Source organism: Zeugodacus cucurbitae, chromosome 4, assembly GCF_028554725.1.
Source record: "Zeugodacus cucurbitae isolate PBARC_wt_2022May chromosome 4, idZeuCucr1.2, whole genome shotgun sequence".
Taxonomy (NCBI): domain Eukaryota; kingdom Metazoa; phylum Arthropoda; class Insecta; order Diptera; family Tephritidae; genus Zeugodacus; species Zeugodacus cucurbitae.
The window spans coordinates 5,076,194-5,096,707 of NC_071669.1; the positions used below are offsets into that span (position 1 = coordinate 5,076,194).

The following is a 20,514-nucleotide window of genomic DNA, read 5'->3' on the forward strand; positions in this document are numbered from 1 at the left end:
GGCCATGTTCGCATGTTGAGAAATGGTGTGAAATTTAAAAATTATATGTTTCCAGTTTGAAAGTAAATTTTACATAAACATAACGATGTGAACTTACTAATTGAGATTGATTTCATACAAATGAAATATGTATGCAAAATGAATATATATAATCTGGCAACACTTTTCAAAAGCATCAAAATTTCTTTATAATTATTTAATAACAACTAATTTATAACACAATGATTGTATATATTATATATAATAAATATATTTATGTATTGCGGGTACTTCTAATTTTAATATTTTATATATAGTATAGTGAACAGAATTAGTTTATCAACTTGTTATCCTATCGTTCTATGCTTTATTTGACATTCGTAAATATGCATACATACATACACACAGAAGGGAATTAGCAGAAGAAGCAAATAGCAAAATAACAAACGTGCCCTTTTTCTTTACCAGCGCAGCAATTTTGTTCCGCCTTCAAATTTATTCTAAAAAATGTTTTATAAGATTAGTCATTAAAAAGACGACGATTGAAGTTTATTAAAAGCAAGCACTTGAGTTTGTGGCCATTTTAATTTGTTGAATTACAGTAACTGTGGAACTACGGTAAACATGAGAGTCGGGGATGTGCTCCGCCGGTTGGATGCATATCCACGTACGCTTGAAGATTTCAGTGTACGCACTCTAAGCGGTGCTTTAGGTAAATATTTGATCAATATATATAAAAAGCAAATCAAATTAATTTCACCATTTCGTTTCAGTTACTGTAGTTGGTATCTACATTATTTTTACGCTGATAATTCTAGAATGTATGGCATATTCGCGTCCGAATCTCACAGAGGATCTGTTTGTAGATACTACCCGCAATCACAAGCTACGTATCAATTTGGATATAACGATACACAATCTAGCTTGCAGCTGTAAGTAATTTTTGTTCACTATTTGCTTGTGATTGACAAATATTGTTGTGTTAGACGTGTCATTGGATGCAATGGACTCTTCCGGTGATCAACACTTACGAGTTGATCATGACATATTCAAACATCGTCTAGATTTGCAGGGTAACCCATTGAAAGAAACCGAACCCATAAAAGAAATTGTTGCTGTGTCACCGTCAAATAAAAATACCACCTGTGGTAGTTGCTACGGCGCTGAACATAATAGCACACAGTACGTTTAATGGATATATAAAAGCGAATGTGCAAGTTTATTATGATTTTCTTTATTGATTAGGTGCTGCAATACTTGTGAAGAAGTGTTAGAGGCGTATCGCCACAAAAAGTGGAATGTACAATTGGATAAAATCGAGCAATGTAAGGATCAGTATAAACGCAATGATATCGATGCATTCAAAGAGGGCTGTCGTGTGCAAGGGCATTTAGAAGTAAATAGAGTAAGTACACAAGCCAATAAATCAAATATGTTTTATGAAATATCGGTTGTAAACAAATTTCAGATGGCTGGTAGTTTCCATATAGCACCTGGAAACAGTTTCTCCATTAGACAATTTCATATACATGACTTTCAATTCTCCGAAGTGAAATTGGATCATACAATTAATCACTTGTCTTTTGGCGACAAAATCGCATTTGCCAAGACGCATCCGCTAGATGGACTACATACCAAATCGGACAAAGGTAAGTTCAAGAATATTTTCATTTATACAAGGTGTGAAATGTAGCATAATGAATCACATATTTTTACAAAAGAATTGTATGAAATTGACTGAACCGTTCCACAAATAACGTATAGTTATGCGTAAAAAAAAAACTTTCGCAAAAACAAAAGAAATAGTTATTTTAAAAACATTTTTAATATATGTATGTAATTGGTAAATGAAGTCCATTAAATGTTTACACAAAACTTAGTATTACGTAAAAATCCCGAAAATATGTTTGGCATGTCGTTGATACATGCATGCCTTTACGAAATGATTTATTCTAGCAACGAATACCGGTACCAATAGCCATGAAAGTGCCAAATGTTCCACCACCCTGCAACATCACTTTTCCCACATTATTGATTAACTCGCGGCCGCGCAAACCATACCTGCAAACGAGACAAACGAAACAAGTTAAAAATCTATATTCGTTCATATAAAAAAATCTTTGAGCCGCATTTCTTTAGCGCATTATGTAATTAAATGAAGTTGCATCAGCCGCTTGCCTTTTAAGCGCAATACTTACCGCAATGCGGAAAAGCCACCGAATAGTGCACCACTTGCCATGCCCACGCAGAAGCCAATTGTGAATCCAGTCTTCATTTTATCAAAACAAGTTGGGCCTTGTGCTTGGCCATAAACTCCACTAGGCAAGGCTGGCATTTCGAGTAGTTAGATGATCTTGCTTGGGAAAGTACGTTTATTGCACTTGAAATAAACGGAAGGCAAATGATAAATTTGGTTTATTCCACAATTAAATATTAAAGTTATATTATTCGCAATAGTCTTATTGCTTTTAACCGATATTACAGATTCTAGAATTTCTTTGCATGCGAATTACACGCGATTTCGTACTGTGTCGTTTTTTTTTACTGTAAGAAATGTCAAAAGACAGAAAAATGACAGCGAATGTGTGATAAGAATGCACAAAACACAAATAACTTCGGTTTGCAGTAGAAATTTAAATGTTTGTGTCTCAGAATTATCTTTGAAACTTTGTTTAAATATTTTATTGTGTTTGTTACGCATCCTTAAATAAATTCTATATTAAATACATAATAAACAACATAAATGAAAGTTTTAAGCACTTGAAAGGGTTAATTATGACACAATAAAATTCAATGAATGCTACACAGCGCCCTCTAGTTGTGATTTAACGTATTAGTGTGAGGAAACAACAAAATTGAATATTATTTATTATTACACTTCCTTTCTACTAGTGATACTTTAATAATTTGTATTCCTGTAAATAATTGTACAATGATTTCTCTTTATAGATGCTAAAAGCGAAATGTATAATTACTATTTGAAAATTGTGCCTACAATGTATGCAAGATTGAACAAACCACCCATACATACAAATCAGTTCTCAGTGACGCGCTACAAGAAGGACCTTTCAACTAGGGAGCGTGGCATGCCGGGTATTTTCTTCAGTTATGAATTATCGCCATTAATGGTGAAATACGCCGAAAAGCAAAGGTAAGAAAAAATATTTAATTTTTTAATTTATGCATATGCTTGAATTTATATACCTTTTTACGCAGATCTTTTGGTCACTTTGCCACGAATTGCTGTTCTATAATCGGTGGGGTTTTCACTGTAGCCGGCATTATAGCAGTCTTCCTGAACAATTCGTTAGAAGCACTGCAGCGTAAATTGGAAATAGGAAAGCTGAGTTAACAACACACGCACAATGCACAATATTCCCCGAAAATTCCGAATTTTCTTGATTTTCTTATCACTTGAACTTATCAGACTGCAGGCTATATACATATATTGACCTACTACAACTAATTATCGTTTCCCCTTAAATATATATGTATGTATGTATGTTTGGATACGTTTTTTGTGCACATTCCGTTGCTATGTTTTTAAAGAATCTCACCATTGTAACATTTGCATTTAATTAAGCTTTGTTTGCAGAATTTATTATTTTTGTTTAATTTAATTTGTGCTTTGCCTCCATTTTCTATACCGAATATTTTTTAATGTATATTGACAATTCAAAAGGTGTAAATTTTATTTTATATTTTAGCCCAAATTCATATAATATAAATATTTATATAATATTCAATAACTGTTGTTTTTATTTGAGACTTTATGTGGTACGTTTGCCGACAGATATGAAACCCGAAGTATTGGAGAAGTATTTAGCATTATTTTCAGTTTGCGATTTCTCCGCTGCCTGTGGGTTAACAATTTCCAAACCTTGCAATGGTGTGAAAGCGACACTTGAAGCTGTACCGGAGATTTGGCGCTTCACTGTAGTGCTACCACCGTAAACTTGTTGTTTCTGTAAATTCTTTTGCAGCGTTTTGCTAATGCGCACTTTGGTCTTCTCATCCACTTGTGGCAAGCGTATGCGACCTGTGCCCGTTTTGCCTATAGTGCCACGAGAATAGCCCAGATCGCCTTGGTAGGCATCCTCTTCGATCTAAGAGGTTTTTAATTTTAAATTAATAGAGAATTTGCAGTTAATTTTAAATTCTTTTCACTTACATCACCAAAGTTCATGCGATTTGCTTGTTTACGGAATTCCGTAAGCGCGTAACGCTCCTTCATCTTGCGTACACGCTTGCCACCACGTTTCTTCTTGCTGCCCTCGATGGGTTTGCTTAACGGTTTGATAAATTTGACTGGCGGTGGTTCTTGCAACTTATCCAACTTTTTCTCGATATCCTCCTTGAACTTTAGACCCACTTCACCATGTACACTCTCATGACAAGCGTCAACACGTGCGGCGAGCACAGCCTTAGCGGCAACTAAACGTGCTGCTTTTCGTCGTAGATCCTGTAAATATATACATATATGTGTGTGAAAATAAAAAAATAAAATTCATATTATTTAATTTCTACAAACCGGTGGCGTATCTTGCACAATCTGTGAGAAGTAAACATAGCCAGTATGCGGTAGCATTTGTGTTTTGGAGAAACTGTAAATATTTTTCATGAACTAAAGTTTTGACAAAAATTCAAACAAATCTTTACCCTGCTAAAGTTTTCTTTTGTGAGCCCAATACTTGCACATTGCAAGCAGGCATTTTCGAAAGTTTGGTTAAACCGCCAGCTATACCCAGTAGTTTTGCAGCAGTGGACGCACCAACGATCATTGATAAATTGGGCGCTATAAATGTCATGCGACTCTCCACGTATTCATAAATATGAGATTTGTAGTTATTTAAATCAATCGCCATTTCGCAGGCTTCATCAATCTGCGCCTTTTCGTTGGCGGTCAACTCAGTGCTACAAGTAAATATATTATAATCACTATATGTTGATATACAAGCTGTCATTTCCACTTACCCTTGTGTGGTCGAAGCTGTCACCGAAACGATCATAATGGTTGCTTGCGTCAGGATGGCTTGCAATTTCTCATTATTCTTTACCTGCTCTAGATCATTGCCCAATTCCTTTACAGCGTACAAATATTCAATTTCCCCGACAATCAAAGAATCTAGTTCAGGAAAGCGTTTTTGATACTTTTCTTTGGCAAATTTGTGTATTATGGCTAAAAATATTAGAAAAATATTTAATATTTAGCATAAAAATGTTTCAAAATAACTCGCGCACTATCTTACATATTTCATTATCGATATCAACAGCGATTGCATTGGCTTCAACAATTAATTGATATTCTGGATCAGACTCCACATTTCCTAGCATCTCCGCAGCGGTACGTTGTCTACTGCCGTACTGCTCGATTTGTTTCAGCACATACTGCAAACGTTCGGAATCACGCAGTTTACAGAGATCTCTTACGGATTGTACCTGCACATCAACTTCCATGAGATTAACTTGTGGCTTCAGTAGCTTCTCTGCTATTTCTTGTGCCTTTTCTGGCTCATCTTCCTCGTCCATCTGCGAACGATCAGGCTTGTACTGTGTTATTACAGAATTTAGAAATTTTTACTTACATTTTGTAACTCGTCCAAATCATTATCATTGTCTTCCTCTAGATCAGCAAGCAGTTCATCGGCTAAAGACATTTTTAAATGTTTTATTTACTTTTTAAGAGAAATATTAGTAAAAACACACTATTTGTAAATATTGCTGAAAAACGTTTACAAACGCGTTGTTTGACAAATAATAATGGCACAGCTGAGCAGTGTTTTGACATTTGCTCGTGTATGTAAACAAAAACAAACAACTGTGTTGCCAAGGTCCCAATTGAAAGCGTAATAAAATAAATTGTTGCGGCTTAATCATTTTCTTAAAAGTTAACAGTAATTTTGTGTTAAATAAATGAAAAATAACGTTTATTAACAATAAAAAAATGATATTCCATTATTTTATGTCTTCAATGTGTTAAAACTAATTGGTTATTTAAGCGAGGTATTACTGTTGCACAGAAATTCAAATGTCATCAAATTGCGCGGTTCTTTTTCGCATTAAGCGCAAATAAAACAAAAGCTTTGGCTTCATTTTGCGCAGGACATCACATTCTTCCAATTTGTTAGAGTGATATAATTGATACAAAGAAAAATGTCGAAGAAATTAAATAAAAGTGGTAGTGCCGGTACACCCAATAATAATCTCTTCAAGTACTTCTCACGTTCACCACGTACGCCAAATAATATACCAAAAACACCCAGTGAGGAGGAAGCAAACAAATCTGGAGCAAATGCAGAGAAAGAGAACCTACAAACTGGACATGGCAATGAAGATAATCAGCCTGTAGCTAAGCGTAAGTTGGACGTTGAAGCAAATCTTAACAAGAGTAATGCAATGGAAGTTGAAGAGGATGAAGAAAGTATTACGATTAAACGTCCGAGTAATAAAAGACATCGTATAATATTGTCTGATGATGAAGAGGAAATTACTATCCATAAAAATGGTAGTGGGAAAAATAATAATGGAGATGATTACAAGCCAAGCGACGAGGAAAATACAGACAGTAGTGTTGATGAGAAACCGTCGAGAGTTGGAAAAACACACACCAAGGTTAGCAATCAAGATACATATAACTTTGAAAACCCTTTTTAATATATTTTCATTTACTTTGTTAAGAAAACCGATGAACCAACGCAAAAGAAACCTAAATTGGAAAAGGGTAGTTTCATGGAAAAATTAGCTTCTTTGCAAGCATCAGCAACTATTACAGATGCTAAAGCGTCTGCCAAAAACGATGCAAAATATGAGAAAATTGTATGCACAACGTCCACGCTGGACGAGCCGGTAGTTTGGCCACATCAAAAGCTTGATTTTTTGCAACCAGATAAGATAAAAGATAAGAATGGCAGACGCCCTGAACATCCGGACTATGATCCCACTACATTACATGTACCAGAGAAATATTTGAATTCTTTATCACCAGTAAGTAGTGTAAAAAGTGTAATAATTCCATTAATTCTTTACTATAATAATATATGCATTTTCAGGGTGTACGTCAATGGTGGGTCTTAAAGTCGGATAACTATGATTGTGTGCTCTTCTTTAAAGTGGGCAAATTCTACGAGTTATATCACATGGATGCGGAAGTTGGTGTGCAGGAGCTCGGTTTCGTCTATATGCGTGGGGAATTCGCACATTCTGGTTCGCCGGAAGTCAGTTTCGACAAAATGTCTAGTATACTGATCGACCGCGGTTATAAAGTGGCACGTGTGGAGCAAACTGAAACGACCGAAATGATGAGCGAACGTTGCAAAAAGACCAAACCTACGAAATTCGATAAAGTGGTGCGTCGCGAAATTTGTCAGATTTCCAATCGAGGCACACAAGTATTTGGTACACAATGTCAGATAACACCACATTACCAGCCCAACTATATGCTGGCTGTCGTTGAAAAGGTAGTCGTATATAAGATATTTAATGTGGCGTAATATTAAAATTTGTTTTTTGTTTTTTTTTTTTTTTTTAGAATGAGGTCAGTTCAAGCAAATATGGCATTTGTTATGTAGACACTTCTATTGGCGACTTTTATGTTGGCGAATTTGAAGATGACAAAAACGGTTCACGTCTGTTAACATTACTCTCCCATCATATGCCAGTTTTGGTAAGCCAATGAAGTGAAATTACACTAAAGTCAATTAACATGAATCCTCACTAAATTTCTAGTTAATTTTTGAGCGTGGCTCCGTTTCTGAGCGTACACAGGAAATATTCCGTACCATGCTCTCTGGCATACTCAAAGATCCATTACCCGCCAATGGCACCAAAGTATGCAGCGCCGAAAAGACCTTGAAGTATCTCGCTGAGAATTACTACGCGAAATTTTCAGAAGACTCAACTAGTGCAGACCTTTGGCCACTGACGTTGCGTACAATGCAATCCGAATCTGATCATTTGGGTTTAACGCCACGAGATGACTGCAAGTTAGCTTTAAAAGCGCTTGGTCAATGCATATTCTATTTGCAACGCTGTCAACTAGAAGCAAAGGTGCTGCCAATGGCACGCTATCACCACTACACGCCGCCGGATATGTTAAGTGAGCCGGTAAATGCTGCAAAGCTACAAACAGTGAAGCAACAAGCAACTCGGCGTCGTCATATGGTCATCGACGCAACCACACTTGCTAATCTACGCATTACCGGCGAAGAGTATTCGCTGCAGGCTACGCTAGATAATTGTTGTACGAAATTTGGTAAACGTTTGCTGCACCATTGGATATGCTCGCCGAGTTGTGAGTTGAATGTGATTGTGGAACGACAGCAGGCGATTACCGAACTAATCGAACACAATATGGAGTTACAGGATTTGCGCGCTTTGTTGGCGCCAATGCCAGATTTTGAGCGACATCTGGCGCAAATACACTTATTCGGTAATAAGCGTATATCGCAAGATCATCCAGACGGACGTGCCATACTCTTCGAAGAGAAGTTGTATAATAAAAAGAAAATACAAAACTTCATTGGTATATTGAAGGGATTCACTACACTCATGCAAATACCAACACTATTTAACGGGTTTGAATCAACACTTATGAAACGTTTGACACAGTTGCAGCCAGCTGGCGGCTTCCCTGATATGGCAAAGGAATTGGATTTTTTCAAGGTATTTACGTGTAACACTTTTTCTGTTGAGTTTATGTAATGCTAGTTCTAACATCTGTGAAATAGAATGCTTTCGATCATGCGGCTGGTGCGCAAACCGGTGTGATTGCACCCGAACAAGGTGTGGACGCGGATTACGATGAGTCATTAGCGAAGATTAACAACATTAATGACACCTTTAAGGACTATCTTATTGAGCAGGAGAAATTCTTTGGTTGTCGTTTAACGCCTGGAGGCGAAAAGAATCGCTTCCAACTGGAGGTGCCCGAAAATGCGGCTAGGAAGGCGGGCAAAGCCTACCAATTGGAGGGTCAGCGTAAAGGCAACAAGCCAGTGCGACGCTTCTCAACGAATGAAACGCGTGTAGGTTACTTTGTTCTACCACTATACGGCAAAATTGAATTTTTTTTCCGGCTATTGGTCCAAACTATTTTCTTTCAGGTAGATTGACTCATAAGTAAAAAAAAGTGTATTCTCCGTTTTTTGAAGTTAACCTCCAAAATCGAAATATTTTCGAAGTTTGAAAGAAAAGTTTTTGAAATAATAATAAACATTATTATGTCTATAATCTACATGTTCATCTTAATTCTATGGTGTATATCATTTTTCAGCCAAGCTTATATGATAATTACTACAAGGGATTCAGTATTTTTCGATACGTAAAACTTTTATTTTATTTGAAGATCTAATTTTGACTCTTCATATCTTCACAGAAAAATTGTATACACCATTGTATTATGAGGAAAATTTAGATTATATCCATATTTTGAATTCTATGGTAAATTCAATAAAATTATTTAAAAAAAACTTTTTTCGAAATATTTTGAAGGCTAACGAAAATCGAAGAATACACTAAATTTACTTATGACTCAATCTTCCGGGAAAAGTTAGTTTGCTCCAATACCGAGTGTTGTACAGTGTAATTAATCACCTCAATTCACCAACTCACCACACCTCTTGTACATTTCAGTCACTGCTAAAGCAATTGCAGCATGCCGAAACTGAACGTGATGTCATATTGAAGGATTTATCGCGACGCATTTTCGAAAAATTCTCCAAACACTATGAACTCTGGAAGCAATGCGTCGATTGTGTGGCAAATCTTGATGTTTTAGCTTCGCTGGCAGAGTATGCGCGCGCACAGCAAGTTATCTGTGTGCCTGAGCTACACGAGCAATGCGCCGAACAACAGCCGTTCATAGACATTGACGAGGGTTATCATCCGTGCGCATTAGCGGACACCTTCATACCGAATGGACTCATACTCGGCACGGGTGAGACAACAGCACCGCTTTCCATACTGACCGGTCCCAATATGGGTGGCAAGAGTACGTTAATGCGGCAGGTGGGCTTGTTGGTGGTGATGGCGCAAATTGTAAGTTATAATTGATATTTGAATTTTTGAAATTTTTGAAAAATTTTGTTTATTCTTCAACTTCAAGGGTGCGCATGTGCCAGCCGCGCATTGCCGCATTTCGCTGGTCGATCGTATATTTACACGCTTGGGTGCGCAAGATGACATCATGGCTGGGCAGAGCACATTTTTGGTTGAACTCAATGAGACATCGCTGATTTTGAAGCATGCAACGGTTAACAGTCTGGTGTTGCTCGATGAATTGGGTAAATTTTTGTAGTTATTCATTATATTTGTTATGTGTGTATATGGAAATAATTAAAATTATTCATTTAATCGCTTTAAAACAGGACGTGGCACGGCCACCTACGATGGTACTGCTATCGCTGCTTCGGTAGTGAACTATTTGGCCGATTTGAAATGTCGTACACTCTTCTCCACTCACTATCACAATCTTATTGAATATTTCCACAAAGACGCACGCATAACATTGGGTCATATGGTAAGCTAAATGCATATACAGTTAAACTTCCATACCACGAACTTCTATAACTCGAAATTATCCATAACTCCAACTCTTGAATTGACAATAGAAGTCAATTTTATTCAACCATCCATTAACTCGGAAGTCTCTAACTCGATTTTTTGTGGATTATGGTGATTCGAGTTAGAGAAGTTCTACTGTAATTACCACAATTTTTCTTCTTTCAACTTAACTTTTTCACCACAACCACTTCTAGGCTTGCATGGTGGAAAACGAGGACACCGAAGATCCCACACAAGAGACCGTGACTTTCCTTTATAAATACACCGCAGGCGCATGTCCCAAGTCGTATGGTTTTAATGCCGCCAAGTTGGCTGGCATGCCACAGCCGATTATAAAGCGCGCCTATGAGGTGAGTTGGCGGCACTTCAATATGATATGTACTATTTTTGCAACTAATTTTATTTGATATTTCAGCTTTCTAAACGCGTGGAGGCTATCGCTTTGAAACGCAAGGTCTTGTCTAAAGTGGTTGCTGGCGCTGTTGGCAACAGATGCAATGAGCTTAAAGAAATTAAAAATTTACTTTTGCAGCTAAAAGCTTGTCATGTTTGAACTATACGTTTTTGTTTTGTGCTGTATGCTTTTTGTTTGTTCACCCCTTCCATATGCACCTATTTGTATACGAAATTTTCAAAAATATACATACCTAAAAGAAGCTATGATTCCATAAACACGAAAGTGGACTGCTATTATGCGTAAATGAAAGATGATTATCTTCTGCGAAATGGTAAGATTTTTTATAATTTGTTAAGAGAAATAATTAAAATGGATTTCGGTCGGAATTTGTATTTTCAAGCGTATGGGCGAATGGTACAAATTTTTAAATGCGCGTGGCTCTGTCCATTTATGGGTTTGTTACATTTCAATGGCGTCACAATGCTATAATTTGAAAATGGCAGAAATCGGTTCACAATAACGCCTAGTTTCCTTATACCACAATTTTGAAGTCTTAACTGATTCGTTCACTTAGCAATCTTTAAATTAAGCACCAGTGAAGATATGGGCATAAAACTTTGCACAAATACTTTATTTCTAGTATGCCATAGTCAGTATGGAAATCAAATCCGAAATCGGACTATGACTTTTCAATGCCCCATATATCGACCTCAGTGTTTGTGGTGTGTTTTTACTGAAAACAACGGTAAATATCTCAGATATTCTAAAGTACTTTAAAGGCCAATCAAAGCCAAGAATCAAGCCAATATTTACTCTAGCCCCCCTAAATAGAATATAAGGATTTTCGAACTTCCGGTGAGCCTTATACTGTATATATCGGTTAATATGTGAGAAATCTTAGAAAAATTAAGTGAACGTAGAATATTGGATATAATGTAGCTTGATGGCAAAAAAATAATATGGTCTACAACTTTGCTTCCGCCGTGACATTTTGCGAGAATAAGTGTGGGATGCAAACAGATCCCTATAAATATTTAGTTGAGTTAATGTTGACACAAATGTCCAAGATCGATATAAAACGATTTTATCGATTTGATCGACCAGTGCTTGACCCTAGAGATATTCCCGCAAATGTCGAGAATTCGGCTCAAAAAGTGACATTTTCAGTTGAGAATAAGTTTGGGATGCAAACAGATCCATACAAATATTTTGTTGGGTTAATGTTGATACAAATGTCCAAGATCGATATAAAACGATTTAATCGACCAGTGCTTGACCCTAGAGACATCTATTGGAAAACGGTGGAAGCAAAGTATATATCGACCTAATAGTTGAAATCGGTCCATAAGTTACCCTAGTCCTCATTTACTATATATGTTATTCTAGTGGGCTTTATTCCGAATATGTGGCTCAAATTGTGTATTCTCTTAATAACAATAAAGAAATAATTTGCGAGAGTATTAAATGTTCGGTTACACCCGAACTTAGTAACCTTCCTTACTTGTTTAAAATTTTTTGTCTAAAGAGTGAATCTTTTTTCACTTAATACATTAACGCCATGCTTACCATTGAAAATAGTCGGGGAATTCCCAAAAGACGATTTAGCAGCGGAGTTGTCAAACATGAACTTTATGCCGAATATATGGTGTGAGCTTTTGTTCTTATCGCAGAAAAAGCGCAATTATACTCAACCGTGTGACTTATTCGGTCGAATGCTTTGAATTCGTTAAGTCAACACTTCGGTGCGTTCTTCTATATTTCTTTGCCGCGCATACAATAATTGTCGAAATAAACCAGCTGAGCTAAAGATCGAACGTAAAGTTTGGATAATATTTGAGGAAAATTAAAGTAAGTGTATTTATAAACATACTCACTTACATTCTGTTCTGTATGATTATAGAGACTCGTCTTGTTAAAGGGTACTAGAAGTTTCTTCTACAGATATTACGAACAAAATCGCAACAATGAACGTGTCAGCGGAACAAGTGGACGATAGTTCATTATCAAGTTCTTCAAGTGGTAGTACTGATGATGAACATAATTTTGTTGGTAGATATCGTAGTTGTACAGCAAACATGGCCACTGATCGAGATGCAGTTGAATATAATATGCGACACAAAAATCGTGGATTGGCATTAATATTTAATCATGAGACTTTCGATGTACGGACAATAGAACCTCGTACAGGTACAAATGTGGATTGTGAAAATTTGACAAAGGTCCTTAAAAAGTTGGATTTTGATGTGAATGTGTTCAATGATTGTAGATTGAATGAGTTAAAGCAGCAATTAGTAAGAGCTTCACAGATGGATCATAGCGAAAATGATTGCATTTTGGTTGTGATATTGTCGCATGGCGAACATGGTTATATATACGCAAAGGATGTACAATATAAATTAGATGCCATTTGGTCTTACTTTACACCACAAAAATGTCCCAGTTTGGCTGGTAAACCGAAACTATTCTTCATACAAGCTTGTCAAGGAGATGAATGTGATCCAGGTGTCACTTTGAACCGTCATACCGAAACCGATGGTGACTCATCAATGAGCTACAAAATTCCTTTGTATGCAGATTTTTTGATTGCCTACTCAACCATACCGGGATTTGTCTCATGGCGCAATCCTGAATTGGGGTCTTGGTTTATACATGCACTTTACACCGAGTTGGAAATGAATGGCAAACGTTTGGATATCCTTACATTATTGACATTTGTATGCCGACGAGTCGCTATAGACTGGCAGTCCTATGCGCCGGATACTCCAAAAAAGCATGAACAAAAGCAGATACCATGCTTTACATCAATGTTAACACGCATCTTACGTTTCGGCGAGAGGCGGGCATCGCAGTAAACCAGAAAATGTTTTTTGGAAATTTTTAAAACTATATACATATTAGAGCTCTTGGTATTCGACTAATCGACTAACCGAATTAACCGAATATTAGGACATTATTCGAATAATAATATACGGTTTGCACTATTCGGATAATCGTCAGTCATCGATTATTCGATTAACCGTAGTAGAACGATTATTCGAATAGTCGTAACATTTCGACTAATCGAATAGTACTAACTGGTTAATATTCGTGCGAACGGTTACAAACCGGATATTCGAATAATCGTTTTACAGGTTAATCGAATAATTTTAAGAGCCCTAATACATATGTACATGGAACATAGCCACGTTAGATTCTTTCAATTGCTGACATATTTGTTTATCTGTATAATTTGTTTTAATATATTAAAATCAGAATATTAATACGCAATTGTTTGATTGGATTTGTTTTATTCAGCGTTATCTCTCGCTAATTTAAATGTCTCGATAATTTACGAAATATTTATCACATTATAGGATTTAAACAGTATTTTGTGAAAGTTATAGTACGATTTCTGCGATACTTTAAAGTAGTATAGTAGTAGTAGGCGTTGTTAACTGATTTCGCCCATTTTCAAACCATACTATTGGGATTCATGAACCGAATTTTGTCGAAATTGGTCGTGCAGTTCCTGATATATGGTTTTTGATCCATAAGTGGGCGGAGCCACGTCGATTTGATATCTTTTATACTAATATATTTCAATTTAATATATTTTCAATCTAATTGGAATATCCAAAGTAAATGCTTCCATGAAGTTTGTTTGATATTGCTTTAGTAGTTTATGATATACCAAAAACCGATTATGGGGCGGGGCTCACTTTCCCAAAAAAATGTCGTTCAAATATGGCCACCTCTAATATGATCCTCCATACCAAATATCTTAATATATAAAAATCCAATGTCCGTGTGTATGTTCCGAATGAACTCAAAAACGAGTCAACTGATATTCATGAAAGTTGGCAAATACATGTAATTTGGTCAAACTTAGATGATAGGATAGTTATTATTCGTCTCTACAATTAATAATTAACATTTTGTTTTACTTCTAATTTACAGTTATATAAATACAGGCAAATATATAATCTAAAAAATCAGAGAACAGTGAAATTCATTTGATGAAATTTTTTGTGTGTATTCCAGTGGGTTTGAGGATGATTCTTACGGAGAGAAAAATTAAAAAAATGACAGAAAAAGTCTAAAAACCACACTTTTATAATCTCCCATAAAAACAATTTGTATGCTATAGATATAAAAATGAATTTCTGTTCGTTAGTCTCGCAAAAAGTCGAAAACGGCCACACCGATCTGGCTAATTTTAGTCTTGAAATATTCGAGCATGGCCAAGAAAGGTTTAGAAAGTAAGTAAATATCGCTATAGCGAAGATTCTCAGATAATCAAGTTGAAGAATAACGGCACATAAAGAATCGCTTCTTTAAGAACTAACATACAAATGTTTTTGCAACAAGATCCAACTGCGATTGTAGCAGCGGTTGCTAGATATTGGGAATGTTAAGGTCACAGTTGACATCTCGATGGATTAATAACATTTCCAACAGATATCTGTCATTTCACAAACTCGAAAGAGGAGCTTATCCATCGTGTTTTCTCGACATCAAACAACAATATAATACCCATAATTGGCTGAGTGGATTGCGACAATTTAGAATTTCGTTTCAGGAGAGCTGACACAGCTAAAAATCAGGATGACGTAGTCAAAGGATTTTTATAATCATTGGAACTGCCTGGACTATCACCATTATTTTGCATATAAAAGTAGCATCAGTTCTCATCATGCTGTATAACATAAATCAACCTCGACTTTGTAATGGAACAACATAACATTGGCTGTGCAGAAACTAATATGATGCAAACGAATATCTGTACGAAGTTTCATTGATACATATATCCAATTTTTACACAAATTATCGATTTCACAGACAGACATTCAGTTTTCAACTCTTCCTCGTCACCCTCATCACTTTATGGTATATGGGCATTTCCGAAAGAAGGTCCACCACAGACAAAATATTGAACATTATTAGAATTACAAAGTATTGTATATTTTCATAGCAAAACATTTACAATTATGTATATTAAATTAATTTAAAATTAATTCATAACCAATTACGAGATATACGAAAGCCAAGTCGCATAGGAGCTACTTTTCTCATTTCGAATTTTCTACTGCATTTGTTTTTTCATCAAAATTGTTGAAGAAACATATCATGTATTAATTTTTGCTTTGTGTAAAACCTTTATAAGTTTAAATTTAGGGTATAAACAGTAAATTTTTATACAATTAAAATAAAAAACCTTGTTCAAAAATCAGAAGATTTGTGGTTTTGGTAACTACTTAAAATTGGTCCCGTGCGACATCGTAGGTGTGGAATTTAAAAATTGAAAATTATTTTGTGTCTTATAAAATTGACTGAAGTATGTAAATAGATACATTTACATTAATTATTTACATATGAGCAAAAACCGCACTTTAAATTCTACTGAAATAGCTATTCATTATATAGATTTTGGCGAAAATTATAGGCTTACAAATCAAAATAAGGTGCTCATTTTAACAAGCTTGTCAGGAGAAAATCGTTTGCTTTTAAAAGTGACAAGTTAACGCAGGACATATTATTTTCTTGATAAACCTCTTAACTGAAATTAAGAAATCCTTTTGTTGCTTTTCTAATTTTTTTAATTTTTTTTAAGGTAACTGTTCTCAGTTTAAAATCAATCTTTTTATAAATTATCAAAAGGAAAGTCTAGCAGATAACGAGATCCAAACATTTTTATATCCGAGGACATCATTTTCTGAAAAAACTGTATTTCACATTCATAATACTATTTTCATTTCATACTATAGAATTTTTGTTGTGTTTCTCGTTGGATGTTGGTTAAAATAAATAAATAAATACATTTACTAATTTTTTAAGCCATTTTATTGGACTTGTTGTTAAATAATTCCGTATTATAACAACAAAATCAACATAAATATTATGATGATTTTTTTGTGGATTATGGTGATTCGAGTTAGGGAAGTTCCACTGTATGTCTATAGTACATGAATAAATCTGGTTAATGAACGAAGGAAAAAAGAAAATATTAAAATATAATTCAATTTTTAATTTTTTAAATTTAAATTTCGTTTATTAACTAGATAATGTTATTTCAAAGATGTGTAATAATTTGTGGAACAGAGATACACAATTAGGAGAAAAAAATTTCCTCTGAATTAAATTAATTAATTAATTAATGAAACATTTGCCGATTTTACCCTTAAGCACTGAGTTCTTCAAGTAGATATCCGGGATTTTGAAAAGTTATAGTCCGGTTTCGAAAAATTTGCCATAAGTGAAGCCACAGATGATATACAGTATTTGTGTAAAGTTTTATTCCGCTATCTTCATCCTTTTCCTATGTATATATTATAAAGTGAAGGAATCAGATGGAATTCAAAAATCGAATTCGCCCATTTTTAATCCGTGTTGTCAGGGTGTCAAGATAATATTATATTATATATGCATGTAATATATTATATACCGAATTTCATTGAAATCGGTCGAGTAGTTCCTGAGATATGGTTTTTAACCCATAAGTGTGCGACGCCACGCCCATTTTCCATTTTGTAAAAAATCTGAGTGCAGTTGCCATCTGCCATTTCTCATGTAAAATTTAGTGTTTCTGACGTTTTTCGTTAGTGAGTTAACGCACTTTTAGTAATTTTCAACCTAACCTTTGTATGGAAGGTGGACTGTATAAGCAAATGTCTAAAAGAAACGATTGTAGAAAGTTTGTTTTGCGAGATATATACAAAAAACCTATTTGGAGGCGGGGCCACATTAAAAAACTTACATCCAAATATCCCCCTTCCTAGTGCGATCCTTTATTCCAATTTTTACTTTTATAACTTTATTTTTTGATTTTGCCCATCTTCGAAAGCAACCTTCTCAGGGTGTCAAGGAATATGTGTTCCAAGTTTCATTAAGATATCTAATTTTTTACTGCCACACCGACAACATGGTGTTACTCGACAAGCTATCAAGTGTTATAACTAAGCCATAAATAAAGCGGTAAAAATTAAATTTGATAATTGGTCCAGTAATGACTCAAGCTGCGACATACTATATATAATGATTTTCATTATTCTAGTGGGCTTTATGTCGAATATATTGGTCGAATTGTGTGTTATCTTAATATATGTAGTGTCCGGTTACATTGAATTGCTTTTTCTCGAACACGGTAAAGTCAGCTGCAAAGATTTTCTTTTACGAAATTCTTATTATACCTACTTTTCATGTTTTTGTTTTTGTTTTTATCGCTTAAACCTCATATAAACTCAACGACGTGCAGTTTCATGGATTAAAGAATAATTTGATTTCGTTCGAAAAACACTTCCTCAACAGGCAACGCAAACGATCGGTAGTGAAGTATTAAAATAAATTGGTTCAAACTAAACAAATTGTGAACTTATATAGTACATAATCCCCATAAGGGGTATCAAGGAATTTGTTTCAGAAAATACTATTATACAAATATTATGAACACAGCGTGACAAAGGCTACTTAATACTAGCTTCCGAAGAGATTAATTCAGGGTCCGATCCTTCTGAATTAGCTTGTACAGCAAGCATGTCAATCGATAGAGATGCAGTTGAATATAATATGCGACACAAAAATCGTGGATTGGCATTAATATTTAATCATGAGAATTTCGATGTACCGACATTAGAACCTCGTACAGGTACAAATGTGGATTGTGAAAATTTAACACAGGTCCTTAAAAAGCTGGATTTTGATGTGAATGTGTTCAAGGATTGTAGACTGAATGAGTTAAAGCAGCAATTAGTAAGTGCTTCACAGAAGGATCATAGCGAAAATGATTGCATTTTGGTTGCGATATTGTCGCATGGCGAACATGGTTATATATACGCAAAGGATGTACAATATAAATTAGATGCAATTTGGTCTTACTTTACACCACAAAAATGCCCCAGTTTGGCTGGTAAACCGAAACTATTCTTCATACAAGCTTGTCAAGGAGATGAATGTGATCCAGGTGTCACTTTGAACCGTCGCACCGAAACCGATGGTGATTCATCAATGAGTTATAAAATTCCTTTACATGCAGATTTTTTGATTGCTCACTCAACCATGCCGGGATTTTGCTCTTTTCGTTGTCCAATGCAAGGATCTTGGTTTATACATGCACTTTGCACCGAGTTGGAAATGAATGGCAAACGTTTGGATATGTTTACATTATTGACATTTGTATGCCGAAGAGTCGCTGTAGACTATCAGTCCTATGCGCCGGATACTCCAAAAAAGCATGAGCAAAAGCAGATACCATGCATTACTTCAAGGTTAATGCGCATCTTACGTTTCCGGGAGAAGCGAGCATTGCAGTAAACCAGAAAATATTTTTTTCATGTTAAATTTTGAAATCTATTTACATTCATGAAGCATTAACACATTTAATCTTTTAATTGCTGATATATTTGTTTTATGTGTGTATCTTGATTTAATATATTGGAATATTAATACGCAATTGGTTTTTGTTTTGATTTATTTTATTCAGCATTATCTCTCGCTAAATTTTACATGTCTCGATAATTTACGAAATATTTATCACAGTAAAATAATATTACAATTAAATAAATACTTAAAATATTGCTTTTTATATAATAGAAACGAAAGGAAATTGACTATTTGAAATCAAAAAGTTTGTTAAAGCATTTGTGTATCGTATTTATATTGAATAAATCACAAATATAAAAACACACACTCACGCATATCATATGAATTCGTGGTACATGGATATATTGTTCTATATAATACATATAGAATATGGGTGTTGGTTTGTGTGTGTGTATGTATGCGCGTGTATATGTATGTAATATTGTCAAATATAATAGATTGTAAATTGTGTAAACATTAACTTAACAAAGCGGCAAAGAAAAATAGGAATTTGAGTTTACTGATTGTATTGTGTTGCTTATGTAGGTATGTACGTGTATGTGTGCTTAACAATGAAAAGCACAAATAACGGTTTATCTGGTAATATTGTTGCAATTGAACGTAATGCTCATATTTTTCTTATTTCATATATTAACTGTTACGCATGTGTGTGTGTGTATATGCGTTAAAATATTTTAAGCTCTTTGTTTTAACATAATATTAATACTAAAAATAATAAAATTCTCAGTGTTGACTAACTCAATCTGAAAGTATATGTATTATATAAGTAAACTCGGTTTTATCAAAACAACTGACGACACTTCAACTTCGCACTTTTTAGCCGGAAAGGGTTACAGAATCATGCCTCCAATAATTCGAAAATAAAAATTAGTTTTTTATTTATAATTTGTTCACTATTCACGAAGTTTTACGATGCTTAAATCGTAAGTGTAATGTGTGATTACACTGTGATAGTCGAAAAAAAAAGACAAGACCAAATTCGACGGTTCTACGAATCGATAAGTTGAATAAGTATCAAAGGGTAAATTAAAATATTGACGAAACGTGAGGGCAAAAACATTAAAAAAATGGATTAAATTTCAGTTTTTTCGACATATTGGCTATAGGGACACAAAAAACATTGATTTTGGGGTTTACAGTCATCTAAGAACTTAAAGACAGACTTATTCTGAGAAGCTTTGCCAAAGAAAGTTTACCAAAAAAGTCAACATTAAAAAAGTTAG

At 34.8% G+C, this 20,514-nt stretch overlaps 6 protein-coding genes across 10 annotated transcripts; 4 read left to right on the top strand and 2 right to left on the bottom strand.

Moving 5' to 3' along the window:
- Positions 1-380: 380 nt before the first annotated feature.
- On the top strand, positions 381-3,446 carry LOC105221163 (endoplasmic reticulum-Golgi intermediate compartment protein 3). The gene is made up of 7 exons (XM_011197919.3): positions 381-691; positions 753-911; positions 966-1,161; positions 1,225-1,384; positions 1,448-1,628; positions 2,929-3,130; positions 3,196-3,446. The coding sequence occupies exons 1-7, from the start codon at positions 604-606 to the stop codon at positions 3,329-3,331; spliced, it is 1,122 nt and encodes a 373-aa protein (XP_011196221.1). The 5' UTR covers positions 381-603; the 3' UTR covers positions 3,332-3,446.
- Positions 1,786-2,553, bottom strand: LOC105221154 (reactive oxygen species modulator 1). Its single transcript, XM_011197907.3, has 2 exons — positions 2,178-2,553; positions 1,786-2,040 (listed from the first exon to the last, which is right to left on the bottom strand). The coding sequence occupies exons 1-2, from the start codon at positions 2,312-2,314 to the stop codon at positions 1,932-1,934; spliced, it is 246 nt and encodes an 81-aa protein (XP_011196209.1). The 5' UTR covers positions 2,315-2,553; the 3' UTR covers positions 1,786-1,931.
- Positions 3,447-3,467: 21 nt separating the features above from the next.
- Positions 3,468-5,781, bottom strand: LOC105221174 (U4/U6 small nuclear ribonucleoprotein Prp31). The gene is made up of 7 exons (XM_011197929.3): positions 5,565-5,781; positions 5,229-5,508; positions 4,954-5,158; positions 4,639-4,893; positions 4,511-4,583; positions 4,151-4,441; positions 3,468-4,085 (listed from the first exon to the last, which is right to left on the bottom strand). The coding sequence occupies exons 1-7, from the start codon at positions 5,634-5,636 to the stop codon at positions 3,750-3,752; spliced, it is 1,512 nt and encodes a 503-aa protein (XP_011196231.1). The 5' UTR covers positions 5,637-5,781; the 3' UTR covers positions 3,468-3,749.
- A 153-nt stretch (positions 5,782-5,934) lies between these two features.
- On the top strand, positions 5,935-11,192 carry Msh6_1 (probable DNA mismatch repair protein Msh6). Its single transcript, XM_011197933.3, has 11 exons — positions 5,935-6,591; positions 6,658-6,963; positions 7,029-7,436; positions 7,508-7,642; positions 7,705-8,640; positions 8,706-9,002; positions 9,610-10,014; positions 10,082-10,259; positions 10,344-10,495; positions 10,734-10,889; positions 10,955-11,192. Exons 1-11 carry the CDS (start codon positions 6,133-6,135, stop codon positions 11,090-11,092), a joined length of 3,570 nt encoding a protein of 1,189 aa, XP_011196235.2. The 5' UTR covers positions 5,935-6,132; the 3' UTR covers positions 11,093-11,192.
- A 1,425-nt stretch (positions 11,193-12,617) lies between these two features.
- LOC105221186 (caspase-like) lies at positions 12,618-14,203 on the top strand. 5 transcript variants are annotated; one of them, XM_011197981.3, is made up of 2 exons: positions 12,618-12,751; positions 12,837-14,203. In XM_011197981.3, the coding sequence occupies exon 2, from the start codon at positions 12,901-12,903 to the stop codon at positions 13,786-13,788; it is 888 nt and encodes a 295-aa protein (XP_011196283.2). In that variant the 5' UTR covers positions 12,618-12,751; positions 12,837-12,900; the 3' UTR covers positions 13,789-14,203. The 5 variants fall into 5 exon arrangements, with proteins under 5 accessions (XP_011196283.2, XP_011196266.2, XP_011196255.2 ...); XM_011197964.3 differs by having other exon boundaries at positions 12,622-12,784; XM_011197953.3 differs by having other exon boundaries at positions 12,622-12,784; positions 12,863-14,203.
- Positions 14,204-18,358: 4,155 nt separating this feature from the next.
- LOC105221209 (caspase) lies at positions 18,359-19,595 on the top strand (the record flags this gene model as incomplete). Its single annotated transcript, XM_011197994.3, has 1 exon — positions 18,359-19,595. A coding segment is annotated over one exon (864 nt), but the record flags the coding sequence as incomplete, so codon positions are not given.
- Positions 19,596-20,514: the final 919 nt, after the last annotated feature.

Coding starts and splice junctions, on each gene's coding strand:
- LOC105221163 (XM_011197919.3), top strand. CDS start 604: ATGAGAGTCGGGGATGTGCTCCGCCGGTTGGATGCATATCCACGTACG. Junction 1,629..2,928: donor ACATACCAAATCGGACAAAG/GTAAGTTCAAGA, acceptor TTCTCTTTATAG/ATGCTAAAAGCGAAATGTAT. Junction 3,131..3,195: donor AAATACGCCGAAAAGCAAAG/GTAAGAAAAAAT, acceptor CTTTTTACGCAG/ATCTTTTGGTCACTTTGCCA.
- LOC105221154 (XM_011197907.3), bottom strand. CDS start 2,314: ATGCCAGCCTTGCCTAGTGGAGTTTATGGCCAAGCACAAGGCCCAACT. Junction 2,041..2,177: donor GGTGGCTTTTCCGCATTGCG/GTAAGTATTGCG, acceptor TCTCGTTTGCAG/GTATGGTTTGCGCGGCCGCG.
- LOC105221174 (XM_011197929.3), bottom strand. CDS start 5,636: ATGTCTTTAGCCGATGAACTGCTTGCTGATCTAGAGGAAGACAATGAT. Junction 5,509..5,564: donor ATTTGGACGAGTTACAAAAT/GTAAGTAAAAAT, acceptor GATCGTTCGCAG/ATGGACGAGGAAGATGAGCC. Junction 4,584..4,638: donor CAAAAGAAAACTTTAGCAGG/GTAAAGATTTGT, acceptor AAATATTTACAG/TTTCTCCAAAACACAAATGC.
- Msh6_1 (XM_011197933.3), top strand. CDS start 6,133: ATGTCGAAGAAATTAAATAAAAGTGGTAGTGCCGGTACACCCAATAAT. Junction 10,496..10,733: donor GCATAACATTGGGTCATATG/GTAAGCTAAATG, acceptor AACCACTTCTAG/GCTTGCATGGTGGAAAACGA. Junction 10,890..10,954: donor TTATAAAGCGCGCCTATGAG/GTGAGTTGGCGG, acceptor TTGATATTTCAG/CTTTCTAAACGCGTGGAGGC.
- LOC105221186 (XM_011197981.3), top strand. CDS start 12,901: ATGAACGTGTCAGCGGAACAAGTGGACGATAGTTCATTATCAAGTTCT.